At 41.2% G+C, this 22,738-nt stretch overlaps 1 protein-coding gene across 3 annotated transcripts in view; it reads left to right on the top strand.

Annotated features, from left to right (window-relative positions):
• LOC126281591 (proteoglycan 4-like) overlaps positions 1–22,738 on the top strand; it is a 281,963-nt gene that overhangs the window by 125,824 nt on the left and 133,401 nt on the right. For all 3 annotated transcript variants that reach the window (XM_049980676.1, XM_049980677.1, XM_049980678.1), the window contains one exon: positions 6,056–6,229. In XM_049980676.1, coding sequence (XP_049836633.1) covers positions 6,056–6,229 — 174 coding nt within the window. The remainder of the gene's footprint in view (positions 1–6,055; positions 6,230–22,738) is intronic.

Here is a 22,738-nt window from a genome sequence, read left to right on the forward strand (position 1 = left end):
TCATGTAACTCCCCTGTCCTAATCTACACTCTTGGAAATTGAAATAAGAACACCGTGCATTCATTGTCCAAGGAAGGGGAAACTTTATTGACACATTTCTGGGGTCAGATATATCACATGATCACACTGACAGAACCACAGGCACATAGACACAGGCACCAGAGCATGCACAATGTCGGCACTAGTACAGTGTATATCCACCTTTCGCAGCAATGCAGGCTGCTATTCTCCCATGGAGACGATCGTAGAGATGCTGGATGTAGTCCTGTGGAACGGCTTGCCATGCCATTTCCACCTGGCGCCTCAGTTGGACAAGCGTTCGTGCTGGACGTGCACACCGCGCGAGACGACGCTTCATCCAGTCCCAAACATGCTCAATGGGGGACAGATCCGGAGATCTTGTTGGCCAGGGTAGTTGACTTACACCTACTAGAGCACGTTGGGTGGCACTGGATACATGCGGACGTGCATTGTCCTGTTGGAACAGCAAGTTCCCTTGCCGGTCTAGGAATGGTAGAACGATGGGTTCGATGACGGTTTGGATGTACCGTGCACTATTCAGTGTACCCTCGACGATCACCAGAGGTGTACGGCCAGTGTAGGAGATCGCTCCCCACACCATGATGCCGGGTGTTGGCCCTGTGTGCCTCGGTCGTATGCAGTCCTGATTGTGGCGCTCACCTGCACGGCGCCAAACACGCATACGACCATCATTGGCACCAAGGCAGAAGCGACTCTCATCGCTGAAGACGACACGACTCCATTCGTCCCTCCATTCACGCCTGTCGCGACACCACTGGAGGCGGGCTGCACGATGTTGGGGCGTGAGCGGAAGACGGCCTAACGGTGTGCGGGACCGTAGCCCAACTTCATGGAGACGGTTGCGAATGGTCCTCGCCGATACCCCAGGAGCAACAGTGTCCCTAATTTGCTGGGAAGTGGCGGTGCGGTCCCCTACGGCACTGCGTACGATCCTACGCTCTTGGCGTGTATCCGTGCGTCGCTGCGGTCCGGTCCCAGGTCGACGGGGACGTGCACCTTCCGCCGACCACTGGCGACAACATCGATGTACTGTGGAGATCTCACGCCCCACGTGTTGAGCAATTCGGCGGTACGTCCACCCGGCCTCCCGCATGCCCACTATACGCCCTCGCTCAAAGTCCGTCAACTGCACATACGGTTCATGTCCACGCTGTCGCGGCATGCTACCAGTGTTAAAGACTGCGATGGAGCTCCGTATGCCACGGCAAACTGGCTGACACTGACGGCAGCGGTGCACAAATGCTGCGCAGCTAGCGCCATTCGACGGCCAACACTGCGGTTCCTGGTGTGTCCGCTGTGCAGTGCGTGTGATCATTGCTTGTACAGCCCTCTCGCAGTGTCCGGAGCAAGTATGGTGGGTCTGACACACCGGTGTCAATGTGTTCATTTTTCCATTTCCAGGAGTGTATATCCGTTTCTTGAAAATGACGAATCAGAGAGCTTTTAAGGGAAACGCAAGACACATATTTGTAGCTCCCAATCACAACCCAGCAGTTTAGGTGTCAATTATATTGTTTTCAAATCTATTTTATGCTACGCCACGTTGCCAGTCAGAGAGCTCGCTAACACTTATTTTGCTCTCGCGCTTACTGAAAAGAATTTTACCAGTCATTACATTGAAACAGCCAGTTCCATTCCAGTAATTAGTTAGCCATTTTAAACAAATAGCCAGTTCACTTCTTTGTTATCTGTACCTACCACCTGACAAAGAGCAAATGTTTTTACTTGTACCACACTAGGTGCAGGCAAAATTCAATATATCCGCATCTATATAATCTATAATCAAAGTTCGGTCTTTGTACCACACTTGTGTAAGGAACAATGGACCCTCAGACTTAGCATCACCGTCTTTTGTTGTGTCTCAATTGTTCTATATCGGAACAAAGTAAACGTGATTCGGTTGTTGGAGGTACTGATGCACAGTTGGCGTCAAAATGTTATTTCCACCTCTTAAAGTCTGTGAAAAATACACATAGGTTGTAACACACGGCGTCTCTATATTTATTACCCTCTGACGTTACATTTTCCGACACTGCATAACAGTAAACCATACTGAAAGTGGTGCTGAACGTTATTTTAATAAAAACAATATTATTTTTCTTATATAGTAGAAGTATTGCTTGCTGGCAGTGTAAGCTGTCTGTAAGCTAACGTGAACTTTCAATACAGCAATCGTAATCTTTCAACATTAGAATTCGACTGCGAGAATGTGTTGCAAAACATGACTGTCAGAAAGTACCTTTTAAGTATCTATCTGGTTCCCTGTCTCTTTAAAAATTCGTAATGACAAGTATACTGTCTGAATCGAACACTGTGAATGATGAAATTGTTAAACTGATATAATGGCCCTAGAAAAACTGAAAGTTCCCTTACTTGTTGCGCAATGGAAACACCGTGACACTGCTCTTATAGTGAAAGCGCTCTCTTAAAGAAAAAGACAAAGCCTGTTTGGCTCCTAACAGATCTGAGTAGCTAAACATGATAACTCATACTCTGGCATGGACTTTGGATGTGGACAAGAACTTGAGATAAATTATAACATCAAATTTGATTAGTTTTCTACACTGAAAAAGTATCCCTTTCTTTGCTTCATAAACAGTAATACACAAAAAACTACAGTTCATTGTTGGACGAACGTAAGTACTCTTGAAGATCAAATAAGATCATTTCAAAAGAGTGCCTCGTGAAACGACGTTCAAAATTCTACAAGGATTCCTTCACCCAAATTTAAATTGAAAATTATGCGTGGCTGTCAATCTTCCCCAAATCTCTAGTCTCAAAATGTCTAAACCATGAATGTGTAACTACCAGCTGCCGTAATAAAGTACTAAAGCTGACATCAATTGCCTCAAAATAAATCATCTTCTATTACTCATCGAAATAATCATAATAAAATATTCTTCTCAAAATGCTTAGATCTCTTCTTTTATTCAAATACTTAAGCAGCAAATCAACAAACTTCTTTCCCCACTATATAATAGTAACCGTACCACTCTGCCTATGCAGCACTACCGCTCATCACCCAACACTGCAGACTACTGTGTCGCCTCATCTCACGATTAACAGTGCTCACTATCTCCCATACATCTTGCAGAGATGGTCCAAGCAACCCTTCAGGGAGCAGAGATTGTTTGATGATACCGCGCTTATAATTTCAAACAGTACAAAGGCTCTTATGCGTTCAAACCTTGTGTTTGAGCAATGCCAAATCATAGAGAATTCCCCATGAAATTATATACAGCTATCCCCCTACCATGAAATTATCTACAAATCGCTGTCAATGCCTTTTGGTTTTGTTTTTAACGTTTTGTATCAGTTAAACCGTATATTTTCGTAATACCAATGCTTTTGTATTACGAAAATAAACCGTTTTACTCAAAAAAGCATTAAAACATCCTCAAAATTCATTTATGGGGGTCTGCAGATAATTTCATGATGTTTTTGGTGGGGGGGGGGGGGGCTGTAGATAATTTCATGGAGAATTCTCTATTATTTGGCATTGCTCAAATACAGGGCTTGAACACATAAGAGCCTTTGTTGTAACTTAACTGTTTTATAACACCAATAATACACACAGCTCAAATATTTGTACTATTGCTGATCTAACTTTCAGGTTAACCTTCAACTGGTGACCGTTTAAAGAAATCAAAGCTACGTTATTAGTTTCGACAATGTATAAAAGTTATTTTCTGTAGCATTACAAAACACGCATGGCTCTACTGATATAACCCACAGGTGAAGAAGTAGTTGTCGGTGAACAAAGGTCTATCAGTGTGCCACACTTTAAAGAACCCAAAAATGTTGTGTAAAATTTATCGAAATTCGGTCTATAATAGTACAAACAAAAATAACACTACTGATCTGATTTAAAGGACAAGGCTAATTGGGTGCAAAATGACTTACACTGTGGCACACTGACAGCTATATGATTCTTAAGTCAAACACAATACTGAACTAGCAGTTTTTATGGCTGAACTTGATACACATTCATGTGAGAAAGAACGAGCGTTAGTATGGTTTCAACTAACGACTACCAACTACTTCCCAAAGTCCCCAACACACTGTAGTGGCCCTATAATTTGGTACAGTCGCAGTACTTTCAACTGCCTACTTCCAGCTCCCTTCAAAGTCAGACAGATATTATAGAGACACAATGCTTGGGTAAAAAATATACCGTGTAGTACAGAACAACTGTCATCCTCTGCTAATGACGTCAACTTGGACCATCTCTGCAAGATGTATGGGAATTAGTGAGCACTGTTAAACGTGAGAAGAGGCGACACAGTAGTCGTCAGTGGTGGCTCATGAGCGGCAGTCCGGCATAGGCCGACTGGTACGGTTATATCCAGGGGAAGGAGACATGTTGATTTACTGATTAATTATTTGAATAAAAGAAGAGATCTAAGCATTTTGAGAAGAATATTTTACTACGATTATTTCGATGAGTAATAGAAGTGCTTTAATTTTGCTATAACTGATGTCTTTTGTACTTTATTGTGACAGATTTTAGTTACACATTCTTTGTTTAGACATTCAGAGACTTGAGTACCCGGGAAGATTAACAGCCATGCATACTGTCCACTTTGAATTTGCATGAAGGAGTAACTAATGAATTTTTAACGTCATTTCACGAGCCGCTTGTTTGTTAAAAGATCTCATTTGATGTTAAAAACTACTTTCGTTCGCCCATTAACGAACTATAGTTCATTAGAAAGCTAATCACATTTGATGTTATAATTTATTCCAAGTTCGTGTCCACATCCAAAATCCATGTCGGAGTATGAGTTATCATGTTTACTTACTCAAATTTGTTATGAACCAAGCAGGCCTGGTCGTTTTTAAAGATAATGCATTGCAGCAGACTCATCTCAGTTGGTGGATGGTAAAGAGATGGCGAGTCCAGGTGAGGTGGCGGTCGAGTGTGTGGCCAAAGTATTTGAGGGTCGGAGTGAGGTGGATAGGACTGCCATAAATGTCGAGGTAGAAATCATGAAGGCGGAAGGAGCGGGTGGTGCGGTCTATGATGATCGCCTGGGTCTTCAACGGTTTGATACTGGTTGCACCAATAGGTGAATTTTTCCATTTCGCGACCGATGGGATCTTACTTTCAGAATAGCCCTCGTATGTGATGAGGTATGCTATAAAGAGTGGTTGTAGTTTATGAAGCATCGAGAGTATGGATACTTGGGAGGAGCAGACTGACGCTATACACTATACAACCAATTTAAAACCGAAAAGGAGTTGAAGATTAATCTAACTTAATGAATAGCTTCTACAGAGTTAAGGCAGAGAGGCTAATTTACTTGCGTTCACTTCGTACCAAATGCCACAGACTGCCGCTAGATAACTCTGAGGTCGCAAATCACTTTGAGCAGCACGTTTCATAACATGTGGCAGGTCGTTTCAGAAACATACAGCAACCGTGGACACTACGTATGGATCTCTTGTCTGTAAGAAATACGTCCCGTGCCAGGACGGTTTAAGGGAAAGAGCAAACGTATAGCCTCTCGAAGTTCAAAGAACAAAGGCGTAACCTGATACTCTGTTATTCACTGTAAGCGTATATTGCCAGCGGCGACTACAAGCTACGTCCAAACGAAATTTAACGTCTACACACAACGAAATTATGTTTATAACGCGATTGACAGTCTTGAGCATCCATGCTGACTGGTATGCTCTCACAGAACCATACTATCAAACAACAGACGATCCAGAGAGTCTAGCATCTTGTTTGTGCCATTACCTGTGAAAAATGGAATTCCTGTCGGTTAGGAAGGAATACAGCCATTATGTCGTTCAACCGCCAACATAATGTGGCTATACGTTTACCTATTCCCATATGTGTTCTATTCATTATGTTACCACAAAATTGTCAGTAATTAACTTTGTTCCAGTATGATTACGTAAGGGCTCTACATATATACTCCTATCGCCTGTTACCTTATGTTCAACTGAAATCTCTATTTGGATTTTATTCTGATGATTGAAGTACTAATTTAATTTATAAAAACAGTTTCAGAAACAACTCCTGGGGAACCAACAGTAGACACGGATGTAGTGCAGGTACACACTGAAGCGACAAGCCTCTCGCCACCTACAGTATCAACAGAAGCGGCGGACAGTACAACAGAAACACCGAACGAACTAATTCAGGACACCGTCGGAGGTGAACACTTACCTGAAAAAGGTACGTGTGGAATAATATATCTAATCAGTTAACGATGTCAGCCACTGTAACACATCACTTTCACCCAGCCCGGCATGCTAGTTAGGAATCCACTAGGATGACACACTATGATAAAAAATATCTAGACACAAATCGTGACGAAGGAAACGTTTCGGACCAGTTGAAAATGCTAGAGCACTAGAAAAATAATAAAATCTTATTTAGGTACATGAAGCTAATACCTTCCAATGAAGCGAAGAATTAGTAGTATATTAGGAGAAAAATCCTTACGACACGGGGTTGTGGGCAAGTGGTATTAGGACTGCGTTTGCAGCACAGCGTACTGTCTTGTACACGGGTTCGAACCACACATAACGCAATGTTATTACTTCAAATTTCTCAGTTTTCTATTGAAAATGTAAAAATATATATATGTACGTTTCTACCGCTTTAACTATGTGTCTTTACCAATGACTGCTTCCCATCGCATATTCGAAGGGTTATATGTCAGCGATGGAAAAACGTTTTCTTCAAATGAACTATTCTCTGTTTTCCTGATTATCTATAGCCCTGAGTAGGTTCCCCGCTATAGGAGGAAAATGAAGTATTCTTTTAGAAAGGAAAAGAAAGAAAGAGAAAGAGATGCCGGCAACAACTGTGTGTCAGTTTTAGACACTTTTTAAATTTCACAGCTCAGAAAAAGAGAATATTGTATAGTGAGACGGAAGACAATGAAAACAGACAGTTGGCACCACCGAGCAATCAATTTTCTTCAAACCCAAAGGTATGTTAGTTGATCATAATATATTCCCTTGCTGAAGAGCCGTAGTTTTTGCAAGAAATGTGATTGAATCTCTCGCGTGCAGTAGGTGACACTAATCGGAATGCAGCCATTATGTCACTTAAACTCCGACTCAAGTGACGCAGGCTTTATATTATGTCTACAACCGATCGAGATCATTAATTATTTGATCTCTTGGTAAGTGTAGCCCACGGCCCTGATATGTGCAAATATTTTTTTGTTTTAATTTTTAACTTCTGTACTACTTTCACTTGGTACGACACGATTCTTTGTCATATCCATTCATCTCAGTTGTTTTGGTGAAATCTGTCATGGGTACTGTTGCCCAGCAGTCTGTGACAGAAACAGTAAAGCTCGTTGAAATCGCTGGGTCGGAGGATCCGACTTTTCCAAGTAAGACTTAAACTATTCACAAGGGCACAAACAGCAAGCAATTCCAAAAGACTCGTGCTTCCCTTCAAAACAACCAACGAAGACCACAAAAATAAAGATAATTCACTGCAACATATTTGAGCACACCAAAATCGTTCAACACCCCACTAATGCTAACTATTCAGTTACTTTCTCCATTTGAGAATCTACGGATTCGCGTAAAAAAGCTTTCTGACAAAATGCAACAACGAAATCAGTTCAAATTTTACGACATCAGTTAGATTCCTTCGCTAAATAAGTCTGTGAGAAATCTCATTACCCACTGCGAGCTAATATCCCAAAGATTTTCGGGGTCACATTCGGTTCCTCTTCGTCAAAATGTCTTTTGCCCAAATTCGCCTTGGGGTTGAACCATACGTGTTGCATTACACGCCCTAAACTAAACACTTGTAATATTTTGCTTAAATTGTTTGGCTGAAGGAAAATTTGTGAAATTGTACAAACATACAACGTTAATATAAGATGCGCGCCTCTGTTCACCACACATAGACTAATCCCGCGATACCACACAACGCGAAATTTTCTAAGTCGTTTCACTTCCTAGCTGCCTAAAGACGAACTGTCCGCTTTCGGGTCTCCGCCAACACTGTCCCTCTGCCCGTCTCCGGCCGCGTTTCCACCGCACTGAACATCTTCTCTCAATTTACTACGACAGTTCCCTTTCCTGAAGCCGTCCATGAAATTGACTACAGCTTAGTCTACACTATTTTGCATTTTAACATATTTAAATATTCAAAGCTTGACCACCTTCACGTTCTAAATAAAGTAACAATCATATCCATTACATAATGAAAGCTGAATTCTTTTACGTAAAACCAATACAATGTCCTTCTTAGCTTTGAATGCCACCACCTCTGGCCTTGCATCAACGTGCTTTCTGATAAATAAATAAAGAACAAAAGTGACTATTATGCACTAAACTGTATAACAAATACAAATATTCTGTTACCTAATGATTCAATAAGGTGTCATGCTGTCATCGTTCAATGCGTTTTGTGTGGAGCAAATGATATTCTGATGCTTAACTGAAAATACCGATAATTTAAATTTATTATATTTTTTAGCAAATAAAATATACAGAGCTGATATTTACGACTTTTGTCATCTTAATGATGCGGTTCTATATGAAATGACGATAGTTATTATCGACCAAAGCGTTCAGATTTTAGCATTCAGGTCTCTGTTACAAAACTCGTTAATTTCACTTTAACAGTAAATCGTAAACTATAATAGATATGACCAATATTCAAGTTTTATTGGGATCACCATGAAAATTTATGAAGGATGGTAGATTAAAATACTGTGGCTTCATTCTCTGGATTACTACAGAATTAAATAGTTTTCATAAATGTTTCCCTTTATGGCCAATCTTAGGTCCACAATATTTAACAGTGTCACGTCTCCCTTGCTACGAACGGCGTCTACGGTGTTTCCCTATGACGTAGGTTCTCGTCTCTCTCACTCGCAAAGTACAGCGTTTAAGTCTCATTCAGGGTAATAGACCTCTGCGAATTTCCCCATCCCATGGCGAATCTGCGCTCTTTATGGCGACAGGGTTCGTTTCACAATTCCTGAACGCTGATTCTTGCGGCCATATATTTAAATGAGAACGAAATGCTCATTAACTCACACCATCTTTGCACACATGCTCGATGCATCTTTGAGTGGAAGCTGATATGGGTGCTGTGCACTTGAGCAGGGCTGATTTGTGGAACCTTTAACAATTCTGTTCGGGTTTCTGTTTGTAAACAATTTGCACATTCCTCATTTTTTTAATGAATCGTTGCGTGACGCAGAGTTTGCCTACTAACGTACTGTATGGTATAGATTCTGTACACCTGAGCGGTATCGAAGTGTGGAACCTATAAGATTTCTGTTCGGGAGTCCGTATGTAAATAGTTTTCACTTTCCTCGCTTTCTACTAATGAATCGTAGAGTCACACGTGGTTTGCCTACTGACATACAGTAGTTGAATTCCATTTTATATTTCTACATCCCCCGCCCCATGAACCACGGACCTTAGGTAGGTGGGGAGACTAGGGCGCCTCAGGGATACAGATAACCGTACAGTAGGTGTAGCCAGAATGTATGGGTGTCTGATGAGAGTCCAGACAACCGTGTGGTTGCTGAAGAGGGGCAGCAGCCTTTTCAATAGTTGCAGGGGCGACAGCCTCGGTGATGGACGGATCTGGCCTTGTAACACAAACCAGAACGGCCTTGCTGTACTGGTACTGCGAATGGCTGAAAGTAAATGGAAACTACAGCCGTAATATTTCCCAAGGGCATCCAGCTTTACCGTAGGGTTAAATGATATTGGCGTCCTCTTGGGTAAACTATTCCGGGGGTAAAATAGTCCCCCCTTCGGATCTCTGGAAGGGAACTACTCAGGAGGACTTTGTTATCAGTCGGAAGAAAACAGGCATTCTAACAAATCGCAACGTGGAATGTCAGATCACGTAATCCTGCAGGTAGGAAATTTATAAATGGAAATGAGAAGGTCGAAGTTAGATATAGTTGGAATTAGTGAAGTTCGGTCCCAGGAATAACACGACTTCTGCTCAGGTGTATACGAGGTTATAAATACAAAATCAAATAGGGGAAATAAGGGAGTAGGTTTAATAACGAATAAAAAAAAAGTAGGAGAGCAGATAAGCTACTACGAAAATATCCGACCCAGCATGGATTGACATTCTGTCGCGCTGACCACTCAGCTACAGGGGGAGGACAATATATTAAATGGAGAAACGAGATTGGTAGCCCGAGGACGAAGAGCTCGGATTAATAGGGATGTAAAACAAGGATGCAGTTTTTGCCTTCTACTATTCAGTCTATACATCAAAGAAACAATGTTGTTGTTGTGGTCTTCACTCCAGAGACTGCTTTCAAGCAGCTCTCCATTCTACTCTATCATGTGCAAGCCTCTTCACCTCCCACTACCTGCTGCAACCTACATCCTTCTGAATCTGTTTAGTGTATTCATCTCTTGGTCTCCCTCTACGATTTTTACCCTCCACGTTGCCCTCCAATACTAAATTGGTGATCCTTTGATGCCCTCTACCATTTATACCCTCCACGCTGCCCTCCAATACTAAATTGGTGATCCCCTGATGCCCAAGAATATGCCCTACCAACCGACCCCTTCTTCTAGTCAAGGTGTGCCACAAACGTATATACGTACAATGTCCACTAGAAACACAAATGACTTACAGATCGCAGTGTGTCACTGATCACTACTTCCTTATGCTGACGCAGAGGCAGTGGGCACGCGGTTCAGCACATGACTCGACCGCTGCGCCATCTGTAATGGCTTGACGATTCTTCTGTCTGCGTGCACTATGGTGACTAATTATTTTTTCCGTTGAGATTACTTGGAATAGACGTGAAGACAGGGGAAGATGGTACGACACAAATTGCGAAATCGGATATTGGATTTAAGGCTCATCTATGAGCAGATACTATATGTGATCAAAAGAATCCAGACACCTGACTGATAATTACTTACAAGTCCGTGGCGCCTTCCATCGGTAAGCTGGAATTCACTATGGTGTTGGCCCAGCCTTATCCTTGATGACAGGTTCCACTCTCGCAGGCATACGTTCTGTCAGGTGCTGGAAGGTTCCTTGCGGAATGGCAGCCCATAATTCACGGAGTGCTGCACTGAGGAAATGTATCGATGTCGGTCGGTGACACCTGGCACGAAGTCGGCGTTCAAAAATATACCAAAGGTGTTCTATAGGATTCAGGTCAGGACTGTGTGTAGGCCAGTCTTTAAAGGGATGTTATTGTCGTATAACCACTCCGCCGCAGGCCGTGCATTACGAACAGGTATTCGATCGTGTTGAAAAATGCAGTCGCCCTCCCCAAATTGCTCTTCACCAGTGGGAACCAAGAAGGTGCCTAAAACTTGAATGTAGGCCTGCGCTGTGATAGTGCTACGCAAAACAACAACGGGTGCAAGCCCCCTCGATGAAAAACACGACCACACCATAACACCACCGCCTCCGAATTTTATAGTTGGCAAAACACACGCTGGTAGTTGACGTTCTCTGGGGATTCGGCACACAGAAACCCAGACACCGGATGGCCACATTGTGTACTGTGATTCGTCACTCTACACAACGTTTGTCCACTGTTCAGTCGTCCAGTGTTTACGTTCCGTACACCAAGCGAGGCGTCGTTTGGCATTTACTGGTGTGATGTGTGGCTTTTGAGCAGCCGCTCGATCATGAAAACCAAGTTTTCCCACCTCCCACCGAACTGTCATAATACATGCAGTGGATCCTTACGCAGTTTGGAGTTCCTGTATCTGCTTATTACACATTACGATATTCTTCAACTGTCGGTGGTCTCTGTCAGTCAACAGACGAAGTCGGCCTGTTCGCTTTTGTGCTGTTTGTGTCCCTTCACGTTTCCACCTCACTATCAAATCGGAAACAGTGGATCTAGGAATGTTTAGGGGTGTGGAAATCTAGCGTATAGGCATATGACACAAGTTACACCCAATCTTCTGACCACATTTGAAGTTAGTGATTTCCACGGAGCGCCCCATTTGGCTCTCTCACGATGTCTAATGGCTACTGAGATTGCTGCTAAGGAGTACGTGGCAGTAGGTGGTAGCACAGTGCATACAATATAAAAACGTACCTTTCTTGTGATGTCCGGATACTTTTGATCACACAGTATATTATCTCAGATCGCAAGTGAGTATGCATGGATGGTAGACTTCAGTTTAAGAGAATAATCTGGAAGAATCAATGTGGTATAAAGTTGATACGGAAGTGCTTGAATTCTGCAATAGTGTGGGTACGGTGGACAAACAGAATAGCGTGGAAACTTCGAGTAACGGAATAAATACCTCGAATGAGCTACGGAAGAAGGTAATACAAATATATATACAAACAAACGGGGGTATAACAAAATTAGTCACTTAGGAATGGAATACACAGGAAGTTTTATGGCGGCCAAAGCGTAAAAGAAATTCTCGGTGAATCTACCGCTTCAGCATATAGAAAAATAAAACCGCCTTCGGTGAATTTAGAAATCAAGGGCATCAACAATAATAGTACTGTTAAACCCAGAGGAGATATCGGATAGGTGTAAATTGTACACTGAAGGTCTGTACAAGGTGATGAATGTGTCTCATCACTAGACACAAGAAGAAAATGGTGTCTATATGCGAAGCACGGAGGATCAGGTATTAATGTCTAAGAGTGACAAATCACAGGAAATTTTGCGATGAAATAAAGCGGAATCCGTAGTTAACCTTCCTTCTGGATTTCTAAAATCGCTGGAAGAAGTGACAACAAACTGTAATGGGGACATGCCACCAAACATTCGGAAAAATATCATCTCGAAGGAAAAAAGGGTAGTAAGTACGACAACTATCACGCAGTCTGCTTAACAGCTCCTTCATTCATGTTTTGACAGGAGTAATATTGAGAAGACTCTATGAAGAGTTGAGGATTTACTAGATGACCATGAGCTTACTTGAGGAAAGGTAGAAGCACTAGAGCGTCAGTTCTGATTGGCGCTAGATACTGGAGGCGAGGTTTTAGAAAAAACAAGACACGTTCATGTCAACCTGGAGAAACCGTCCTAACCCAACAACATCTCAGTTACTAATAATAAGGCATAGACACGTGACACAAGACAAAACGCAAGACCCGAAAAACGTACAAATAACATTATGGGGGCAGAGACTCAAACCGACAATGACAGCGAAGTACCTTGGCCTAGAAATAGACAACCCATTCAACTGGGAGAGAAACACCACACAAAAAATTGGAATTGCGAATGCAAAACTAACAAGGATTCGTTTACTCCAACATGGAAATGGAGGATCTTCAACATCTGTGGCACTACACATATATGTACGACCGATCCTAGAATATGGCGCAATAGCATGGTGCGGAACCACAACCCAATGCAACAAAATCAAATCTGCAGACAGCAGAATGCTGAGGACGGTAGGAATAATCCCTCATGAACGGATAGCGACACTACACACCACGCTCAGGACTGACTTTATGGAGAAAAGACTCATAAAAGAAATAGCCACTTACGGAAACAACAGGTTACAAACAAATGAAACCATAAAACAACTCCTACAGAGAATTCCTTATCACCTGAATATACCAAGATGCAAATACCCGTATCCGCCACTTATCACTGTATCAGCGACAGAAAAAATCTGCCCAGGGAAGCATACAGACACAGGAATTATCACCGAAGGCAAAGAATTACCGCAACAACTACACCATAAAGTACAAAAAGGAAGACACAAAAGCAATAAATACAACCCAACTCCAGCTGAGGTTTTAGGGGGTTTCCCTCAGTCGTAAGGTAAATACCGGACTTGTGTATATCCCCCAGCTCAAAAAAGTGCAAAAAGATAGCAAAATCAAAAAAGGTAAAGAGCAAAAATTTCAGATAAAAACCTACAACCAAAATAGAACCAAAACCCAATGTAACAAAATAAACGGTGCCACCACAGCAAAAAGTAAGAATAAGCTAAGGCACTAAGCCCTCCATGAGCCCGCCCCACCCTTCCGGTGGAGGAATGAAAGTTAAAAAAAAAAGTAGTAGACACACGCTAGCCACTATAAAGCAGCGTTGATGAAACCACTACCTAATACCTTCCGCACAGAGGCAGCGTTACTCAAGTTCCAAATCAGTTCATGTAAATTTATTTTCACAAATTACGGTGATAGGAAAACGCAATTTAATTGCAGTAAGCATTTGAAAATTATATAAAAACGGCTTTTTATTCATTACGAATCCTATGATATGGCTATAAAGTCCGTATGTAATATGATAACTACTCTATCATTCCATGTTCGCTGTCTGTAGAACTTATTTCACACGAAAAAACAGCGAGAATTTCGGCGAATCCGACCCGACTAATTTTGCGATCTAACGTCACTGACCCATCACTATTAGCGAGTAGAACATTCGATCATTTCAGTGGTCATCTGTGTCAGAAGCGCTCGCCAAATTATTTCATTAAGAATATAGAATATGCCATGCGGAATTTTCTGTACGACCAAACGATCTCACGGTTATAAAACTTCAAATAATTAATTCCGGAACATCACACGTCCCTCAAAATGTTCGTAACTTAAACCTCTTTAGTCACGACACGTTTTATCTGAAATGATCTCACTAGCTCTTCATTTTACATACTACTTTGGCTAAGGCATCTATCATGGTGATGCTCGGAAGCACGTTAGGGAGAGATTCTCTCGATGCTCCTCTCCTATTATCTGCACGCAGGAACCGCTTAATTGTGATTCGCTATTGATCTGAATGACCAGTGAGAATGATCCTTCCAGATCATTCTCACGGCAGAACTTGCCTTAGCCAACCACTAATCAGATACTCATTACTATTTCAGTTTCTAATATATTGTTTAATAAAATAGAACTAAATGTAAAATATTCTTTAAATTAATGTGCAAAATTTTTCCTTTTGGATCTTTTGTTCTGACTGATCTCTTACAAAAGCAATCACACATCGACAAACGTCGTCAGCATCGTGGTTGGAATACCATTTTCCTACGGTTCAGTTTTTTAAGGTTTCACATAAAATGACATTAAGTTTTAACGTATGTCCCGCATATATTCTCTCATTCATTCCATGTATTCACACACAAAAAAATAATAAGCGAATAATAATTTGAATGAATTTTCTTATACTACATAACATAGAGTAATTAAAGTTTTCAAAAGAAAATTCCACTTAAGTGATTTCATATACTGTGAGCTTTGTTATGACTTCAGATGATAATAAAAGACATTTGGTTATTGTACATAACGTAAGTGTGGGTTTTAGGAGATTTAAGTAATTTTCTCAATCTCTACAACAATAACAGATAAAAACCTGGAATTTTGACAGAATCCCTTCCTTGACAACAAAAGACTGCGTATCCAAAATGAGATTTTCACTCTGCAGTGAAGTGTGCGTTGATATGAAACTTCCTGGCAGACTAAAACTGCGTGCTGGACCGAGACTCGAACTCGGGATCTCTGCCTTTCGTGGGAAAACGCTCTACTATCTGAGCTACCCAAGCACGACTCACGCCCCCTCCTCACAGCTCTACTTCCGCCAGTACCTTGTCTCCTACCTTCCAAACTTCACAGAAGCTCACCTGCGATGCTGCAGAACTAGCACTCATGAACGAAAGGATACTCCAGAGACTTGCGTACAAAGTTTAGACAAAATCGGATGATTTACTATGGTTTAGGTAGATTCGTAAGAGGTATGAATTTGCGTACCGACTGAATGTTACTTGAGAACGTTCTCACGGCTTGTACCGTCAGCTGCACTGTGAGAGTGAAGAAAAAACGTAGCCATCCTGAAGCCACCGTACTACATGGCTGCCTGCCTTACTGCATCGAATGCTATCTCGTAATAACTTGCTACGATACCCAAGGTGTTCGAAATTCTCACCTAACTACAAGTAGTCAAAACTACAGGTTAAGATGGTAATATACAATACGTATAAGTATAAAGAGCGCAGAATACGAATGAGACCCCAAGAACTAAGTTACCAGGTTAGAAAGTGTATTTGGAAGTAGCCTTTCCCCATCTGTTCTGTCTAAACATCGAACAAGCAAGGAATAAAATGACGAAAGATTCAATAGTGTGGGTAAAATTCAGGATGTAAGGGTATGTTGATTTGAACCGCTGTTGACATGGCTGTCCTCAGTGGAACCGAGGAAAAAAGGGATGACCTCTTAAATGTAACGAACAGCCTAACGAGAAGAAGCTCTGGACCCAGAGTAAGCCGAAGAAAGTCGAAGGGAATGAGAAGCAGAAATGAGAGTAGTGAGAAACTTAACATCGGAACTGAGGACCACGAAGTAGGTAAAATGAAAATATTCTGCTCCCTTGGAAGCAAAATAGCACCTGACGAACGAAATAAGGACATAAAAAGGAGACTAGCACTGGCATATAGTGCATTGCTTGCCAAAAGATGTCAACTACTATCAAACATCAGTCTTAATTTGAGGAAAATGGTTCTGAGAACGTAATTTTCGAGCACAGTGTTGTGCGGAAGTGGGTCATTAGCTGTGGGAAAAACGATGAATATAATTGTGCTGTATAAGGGTGTTGAAAATTAGATAGTCTGATAAGATAGGAAATGAGAAGGTTCGCTGTAGTGTCGTGGAAGTGGGAAACAGGTGGAAAACAGTGCCACGAAGAGGTGAGAGGATGAAAAGATATGTTTTAAGGCACCAAGAAATGTCTTCTACAGTTATCAAAGCTTCCGCTGTCGCACGGCTAAGGACTAATTCTGAAGAGGATTGTATTCAATTAGATTAAAGGGGTCCTCTTTGTCAGTCTTCATTTCGGAGTAGCACTTAGTTCTAACGCCCTCAATTGAGCAAATAGGTGCAGTACCTTTGAAGTTTATCTTATCCTCTGGTAGTTTTTCAGCTCTACATGGCTGGAATTAGAGCGTGACTAAACTACTACATCTCTAAGACATCTCAATCCAGTCGTATTACTATCACGAACAAATGTATACGACACACAAGGGCTATTTTTTGTGAAGAAACGTTTAAGGAATTTTAAATAAAACAACGTTACTAACATTCTACGTTATTATTCTTCACATTACATATCTGCAGCTCTCTTCCTCTATTGGGCTACGAACTGTAGAGCGTAACATGACAGTATATAACATAGCTATGTCGATGCTCCAAAAATGTAGTGCCATAATTACTCCTTCAGCTGCAATAATCCGACGTCTAGTTTTCACTGACATAGGTCATCCACCAGATAATACCGACGTGGTACAAACTCATTTTCATTTTTTTTCCAAAACTTAAGGAATACTTTTGAGTACTTCACTTTGATCATAATGAAGCTGCAGAAGCAGAGGTGAGACTGTAGCTCCGTCAGCATAGTATAACTTTCTACACTCATGGTATCAGAAAGTGGTCTCTCATTAGGAGAAATGTCATCGTCACCACGGTAGCTAAATAAATTTGTAGAAATAAATAAGAAAGATGGAAAGTGTTAATAAACTTCTTTTATTTATAACGGTTTAAGAGTTTTCACATTAAAAATGCTGAGACATTGCTTTTCAACACTGCCTCGTACCAAGATCGCTGAAAATGCCTCGTGGCCGGATTACTTATTTTGTCAACTTTGTAGCTGTTTATTAGTATGACAACAACAAGATTAAAAACATTTTGCTTCCGTTCTTTCCGGCTTATCGTATCTACTCTTTGTGTTTGCCAAAGTACAAAGCGAGGTGGCTTACGTCTTCCTGGTAACATCGGAAGTTACTCACCTTTGAGAGCTCTTCAGAAATAGTCTGTGCTGGAGTGTACAGTGCTACTAACTGATGAAAACTGTAAAAAAATATCAGCGAAGCAGGTGTAAACAACGTGCGTATAGTTACTTCAAATGGATCTGAGCACTATGGGACTTAACATCGGAGGTCATCAGTCCCCTAGAACTTAGAACTACTTAAACCTAACTAATCTAAGGACGTGACACATATCCATGCACAAGGTACGATTCAAACCTGCGACAGTAGCACTCACGCTGTTCCGGACTGAGCTCCTAGAACCTCTCGGCTACCGCGGCCGGCTCTTATAGTTACTACCACACCTAATTTCATTAGGTGAGAGAAACTACCAAATGAAGAAATATCGTTCCATAAAATATATGTTCTGTGTTGTCAGTCTGAGTACTCAATTGTTGATACCAAGTTCACTTTACCACGAAGTTCCAGAAATGGTCGTTCGGCAACAAGTTTAATTTGTACTAATCTTTTAACCCTTAACGCGCTCGAGCTTTCTTTAGAAGCCATCCGAAGTTTTGGACTCCTAACCTGAAAGAATCGCCCTTGTTAACACTTAACAACGAGTTTCTAAAGAGACACATGGCCTTTAATGCTTGTGATTCCTCATCACATTTGTTACTCAGAAAAGTGATAGTTACAGCTACATAGTAATATACGATGAATGTAATACCCTCCGAAATAAAAGTTCAGTTCTCATTCAAAAACTCGAAATTTCCGTGGACTTTATTCACGTCTGTAAAGAAATACTTAGCTTGTTAATCTAGTGCTTCATAAAACAATAACTACACAAGGTCCACAAAAATGTTTAGGACTCTGTGACCTCTCAGTTCGAAGGCTGACCACAGACCCCTCAAAACCAGCGCACTAAATACCTGTCCACTACAAAATTACGAGAAAGAGATTTTCTATAATTGACTGAAAACATAGTGGCCGTTCAGCTTCCAATTTCAGCCTTACTCTCCCTCTTAGGACCTGTCCCAGTTCCAAAAACAGTTTTTCAAGAAAATTTTTTGTACCGTCGTAGTTGAAAACGTTTAATTAGATTCCATGTTTTGATCGCTCAGGATCATCTTCAGATCTAAACATGTGCTTCAGGTACCCAGCTTGTCTACTCGGAACGACATATCACAGTACTATGATTCACGACACGTTTTAAATTCTTATTTAACACAATGATTATGCACCTCTGTCCCTTGAAAACGCTGAAGACTAAGACTTATAGCTTTCCCCACTCGCTAAAGATCATAAAAAAATGAATAGATTTGTAACCTAAAAACCTGCAATCGTCCAGGTTATTTCCTCATGTGTTTCAAATTGTATCATTTATATTTCTAATTATTTAATTTTATCTAAGTTCCATCTTACGTTTAAACCTTCAGATATTGTAAATATTGTAATGTGTCATAAATAGTTTTGAGTGTACAACACACAAGCATTAAGAAGTATTCGTTGGGTTTTTTAAAAAAGCTCTGTGGTTTACCAGTCAGCTTCAGGTAATACAGAAAAGCAAATGAACAGTGATGAAACGAAGGTAAATTTAGCGAACACTCACGTTTAAAGGAAGCTGAAAAGAGTGTTGGTTACAGCATAAAAAAAAAAATACTTACATCTAGTAAAACTTGGAGCCAAGACAATAAAACTAAGAAAGAAATGTTGATGGATTTTCAGAAAGAAGATAAGAAATCTTTTATACGATAAATAAATGCAACGAAAGCAATAAATCAAATGACGTACGTCCCTACTGGACTGACTGAGGAGTTACCTGGTTTCGATTCCTATCTACAGATTAGTTAGACAATATTTCCCCCTCTAGGTGCGTGCTTATCGACAGGCGACAGTACACCCAGAACATCGCACAAAGGTTACATGAAGAAACACAGCTGCCGACCAAAAAAGGCTGAATTTCTTCAACTAATTTATTAGAAACCTTTCAAATGGATAAATTTAGGGGTAAGAAGACCTACACAAGAGTTACTCAGTTTGTAAATATAAGGGTGTCACAAGGTTTATGATCATTTTAGTCGCCTAATAACACTGGAGTCAAACGTCAAAACTGGTATATTTTAGGGCTTCTCGACGACAAATAAAGTATCTCAAGATGGTGTGGTGTTTTTACAAAATGCATCGGTTATAACTGATAACAGCGACTGCGACCAACTTGTCTTGTAACTTTACAAAACAGAAACAATAGGCACCATGTATCCATGTACTACCTGCCATTTCACGTATCAGTTTATTATACTCGTATGATACCTGGAACATATCGAACGGCGACTATGGCCAACTGGTATTGAAACTTGCAATACAGAAACATCGCCCTGCCACTTCGACGATCAGTCGGTTATACACTGATGACCCCCGCGAGCACGCAGAAGTGCCGCAACACGACGTGGCAAGCACTCGGCTAATGTCCGAAGTAGTGATGGAGGGAACTGACACCATGAATCCTGCAGGGCTGCCCATAAATACGTAACAGTAGAAGGCGATGGGGAACTTTTCTGAACAGCAGCTTGCAAGGCATCCCAAATATGCTCGATAATGTTCATTTCTGGGTAGTTTGGTGCCGGCCGCCGTGGTCTAGCGGTTCTAGGCGCACAGACCGGAACCGCGCGACTGCTACGGTCGCATGTGCGAATACTGCCTCGGGCATGGATGTGTGTGATGTCCTTAGGTTAGTTAGGTTTAAGTAGTTCTAAGTTCTAGGGGACTGATGACCACAGATGTTAATTCCCATAGTGTTCAGAGCCATTTGAACAATTTTTTTTTAGTTTGGTGGCCAGCGGAAGCGTTTAAACTCAGAAGAGTTTTCCAGAAGCAACTCTGTACCAATTCTGGTCGTGTGGGGGAGTCGTATTGCCCTGCTGGTATTGTCCGACTGCATCGGAATGCACAATGGACATGAATGGATGCAGGTCATCTGACAGGATTTATGTGTCACTTATCAGAGTCGTATCTACACGTATCAGATGTCCCATATCACTCCAATTGCACTCGGCCTACTATTACAAAGCCTCCACCGGCTTGTGCAATCCGCTGCTGACATGCAGGGTCCATGGATTGACTCCATACCCGTTCACGTCAATCCGTTCGATACAATTTGAAACGAGACTCGTCCGAACAGGCAGCATGTATCCACTCATCAACAGTCCATTGTCTGTGTTGAAGGACCCAGGCGAGGCGTAAAGCTTTGTGTCGTACAGTCATCAAGGGCACACGAGTGAGCTTTCTCTCCGTAAGCCCACATAGATGTTCCGTTGAATGGCCCAACATTGAAACTTGCAGCAGTTTTAAGTGTTGCATATATGTCACGTTGAACGATTCTCTTCAGTCGTCGTTGGAGCAATTCTTCGGCAGCCGCCATGTCAGGGATTTAATATTTACCGTACTTCTAATATTCACGGTACACTGGGAAAATAGTCGTACGGGAAAATCCCCACTTCATCGCTGCCTCGGAGATGCAGTGTCCCATCGCTCGTCCGCCGACTATAACACGACGTTTAAACTTATTTACATCTTTATAATCTGCCATTGTATCAGCCGTAACCGAACGAACATCTGCGCCGAGCACTTGTCTTATATAGGAGTTGCCGACCACAGCGCCGTATGCTGCCTGTTTAAAGAACTCTATATTTGAATACGCATGCCTATACCAGTTTCTGTGGCGCTTCAGTGTATGTTGACTTAAACGCCTTTCAAAACCTGCTCCCCCCAACCATTTTGCTACTTTAGAAGCAGTGCCCCGAGATAATGTTCTTCACGCCATTGAAAGCTGCACATCGTATACAGAGAGAGTGGCTCTAATCACGAGTCTCAGATTTTCCAGCTATATTCTCAACTTCAGCACACAGATCGAACCTTGAGATGATGGTTGGATACACAAACCAGTTAGTCCACATGGATCATGGTTAGTGTCAACCATATCGACCACAAATCAGTAATTTTCTGTTATTGGTCAATGTCGTAACAAGACATAATAGTGAAACCTCAACAAAGATGGCAAGTAGCTCTCCAACTTTACTTTCCAGATCATTTTCTTAATGAAATTTTTTAGCAGAGTTTGATAACATTGGAAACAAACTTTTCAAAATATAATCCCAATAACGCCTATCCTAACGTTCTAATCACGTTTACCAGCTGGAATCAAAAGCATCTTCCGGAGAAGATCCCAGTTCGGCATTGAACAAATAGTACAGTCTACGTTTCTCCATATAATGTGACAAGCCAACACACTGAGGCCTTGAAAGGCTTACCGTACTGAAAATTTATTTAAAGGAATGAGATATATTTTGATTCATTATATCATCTGTAAATAAATATGGAGAAACGACTGAATGTAATAAACAGGTACAGTGACAGTATGAATACAGTCATACTGCTCATTGTTATAGAATACCGTAAAATGAAGTGACTTCGAACATTAAAGAAAATTGCAGAAGTACACCAACACTACATACGTATCTGATGACGAGCGTTTCTCAAGACTACTCAGGATATCACAGACTATGGAAAACATATTAAATATTTTTGTATCTTCTATTCTTTTCTACTTTTTTTCATATTGTCAGTCTTAAAAGTCAAACAATGGTCGACATCACTTCGAACATGGATTTGTTACTTCACTTGCTGGAAGTTGTTATCCTGTTAATCAACGACAACCCCTCCCACAAGCAAGAACGTTTTTTTTGCATTAAAGCAGTTTTTAAAGGATTATATCAATATGTTTAACTTACTATTGTTTCTTACATCTTTAGAGAGTACAAAAATTAGTTCTCATCTTAAGCACAAAATTCTTAATATTATAGAAACAACATTTATTCTTCATTAACAGTAAGAACTTTTTGTCTGCCAGGTATTTTTTTCAAAATTTTATTTGTAATTTCGTTAAGCAGCAATCCTCTTCGTAATTTAAAAGTTTGTGAGGCCTTTGTTAGTGACACATCTTCTTGAAGAATTACTTTTGGGCCGATTTCAAGGTTGG

This window comes from Schistocerca gregaria, chromosome 7, assembly GCF_023897955.1.
Source record: "Schistocerca gregaria isolate iqSchGreg1 chromosome 7, iqSchGreg1.2, whole genome shotgun sequence".
Classification (NCBI taxonomy): domain Eukaryota; kingdom Metazoa; phylum Arthropoda; class Insecta; order Orthoptera; family Acrididae; genus Schistocerca; species Schistocerca gregaria.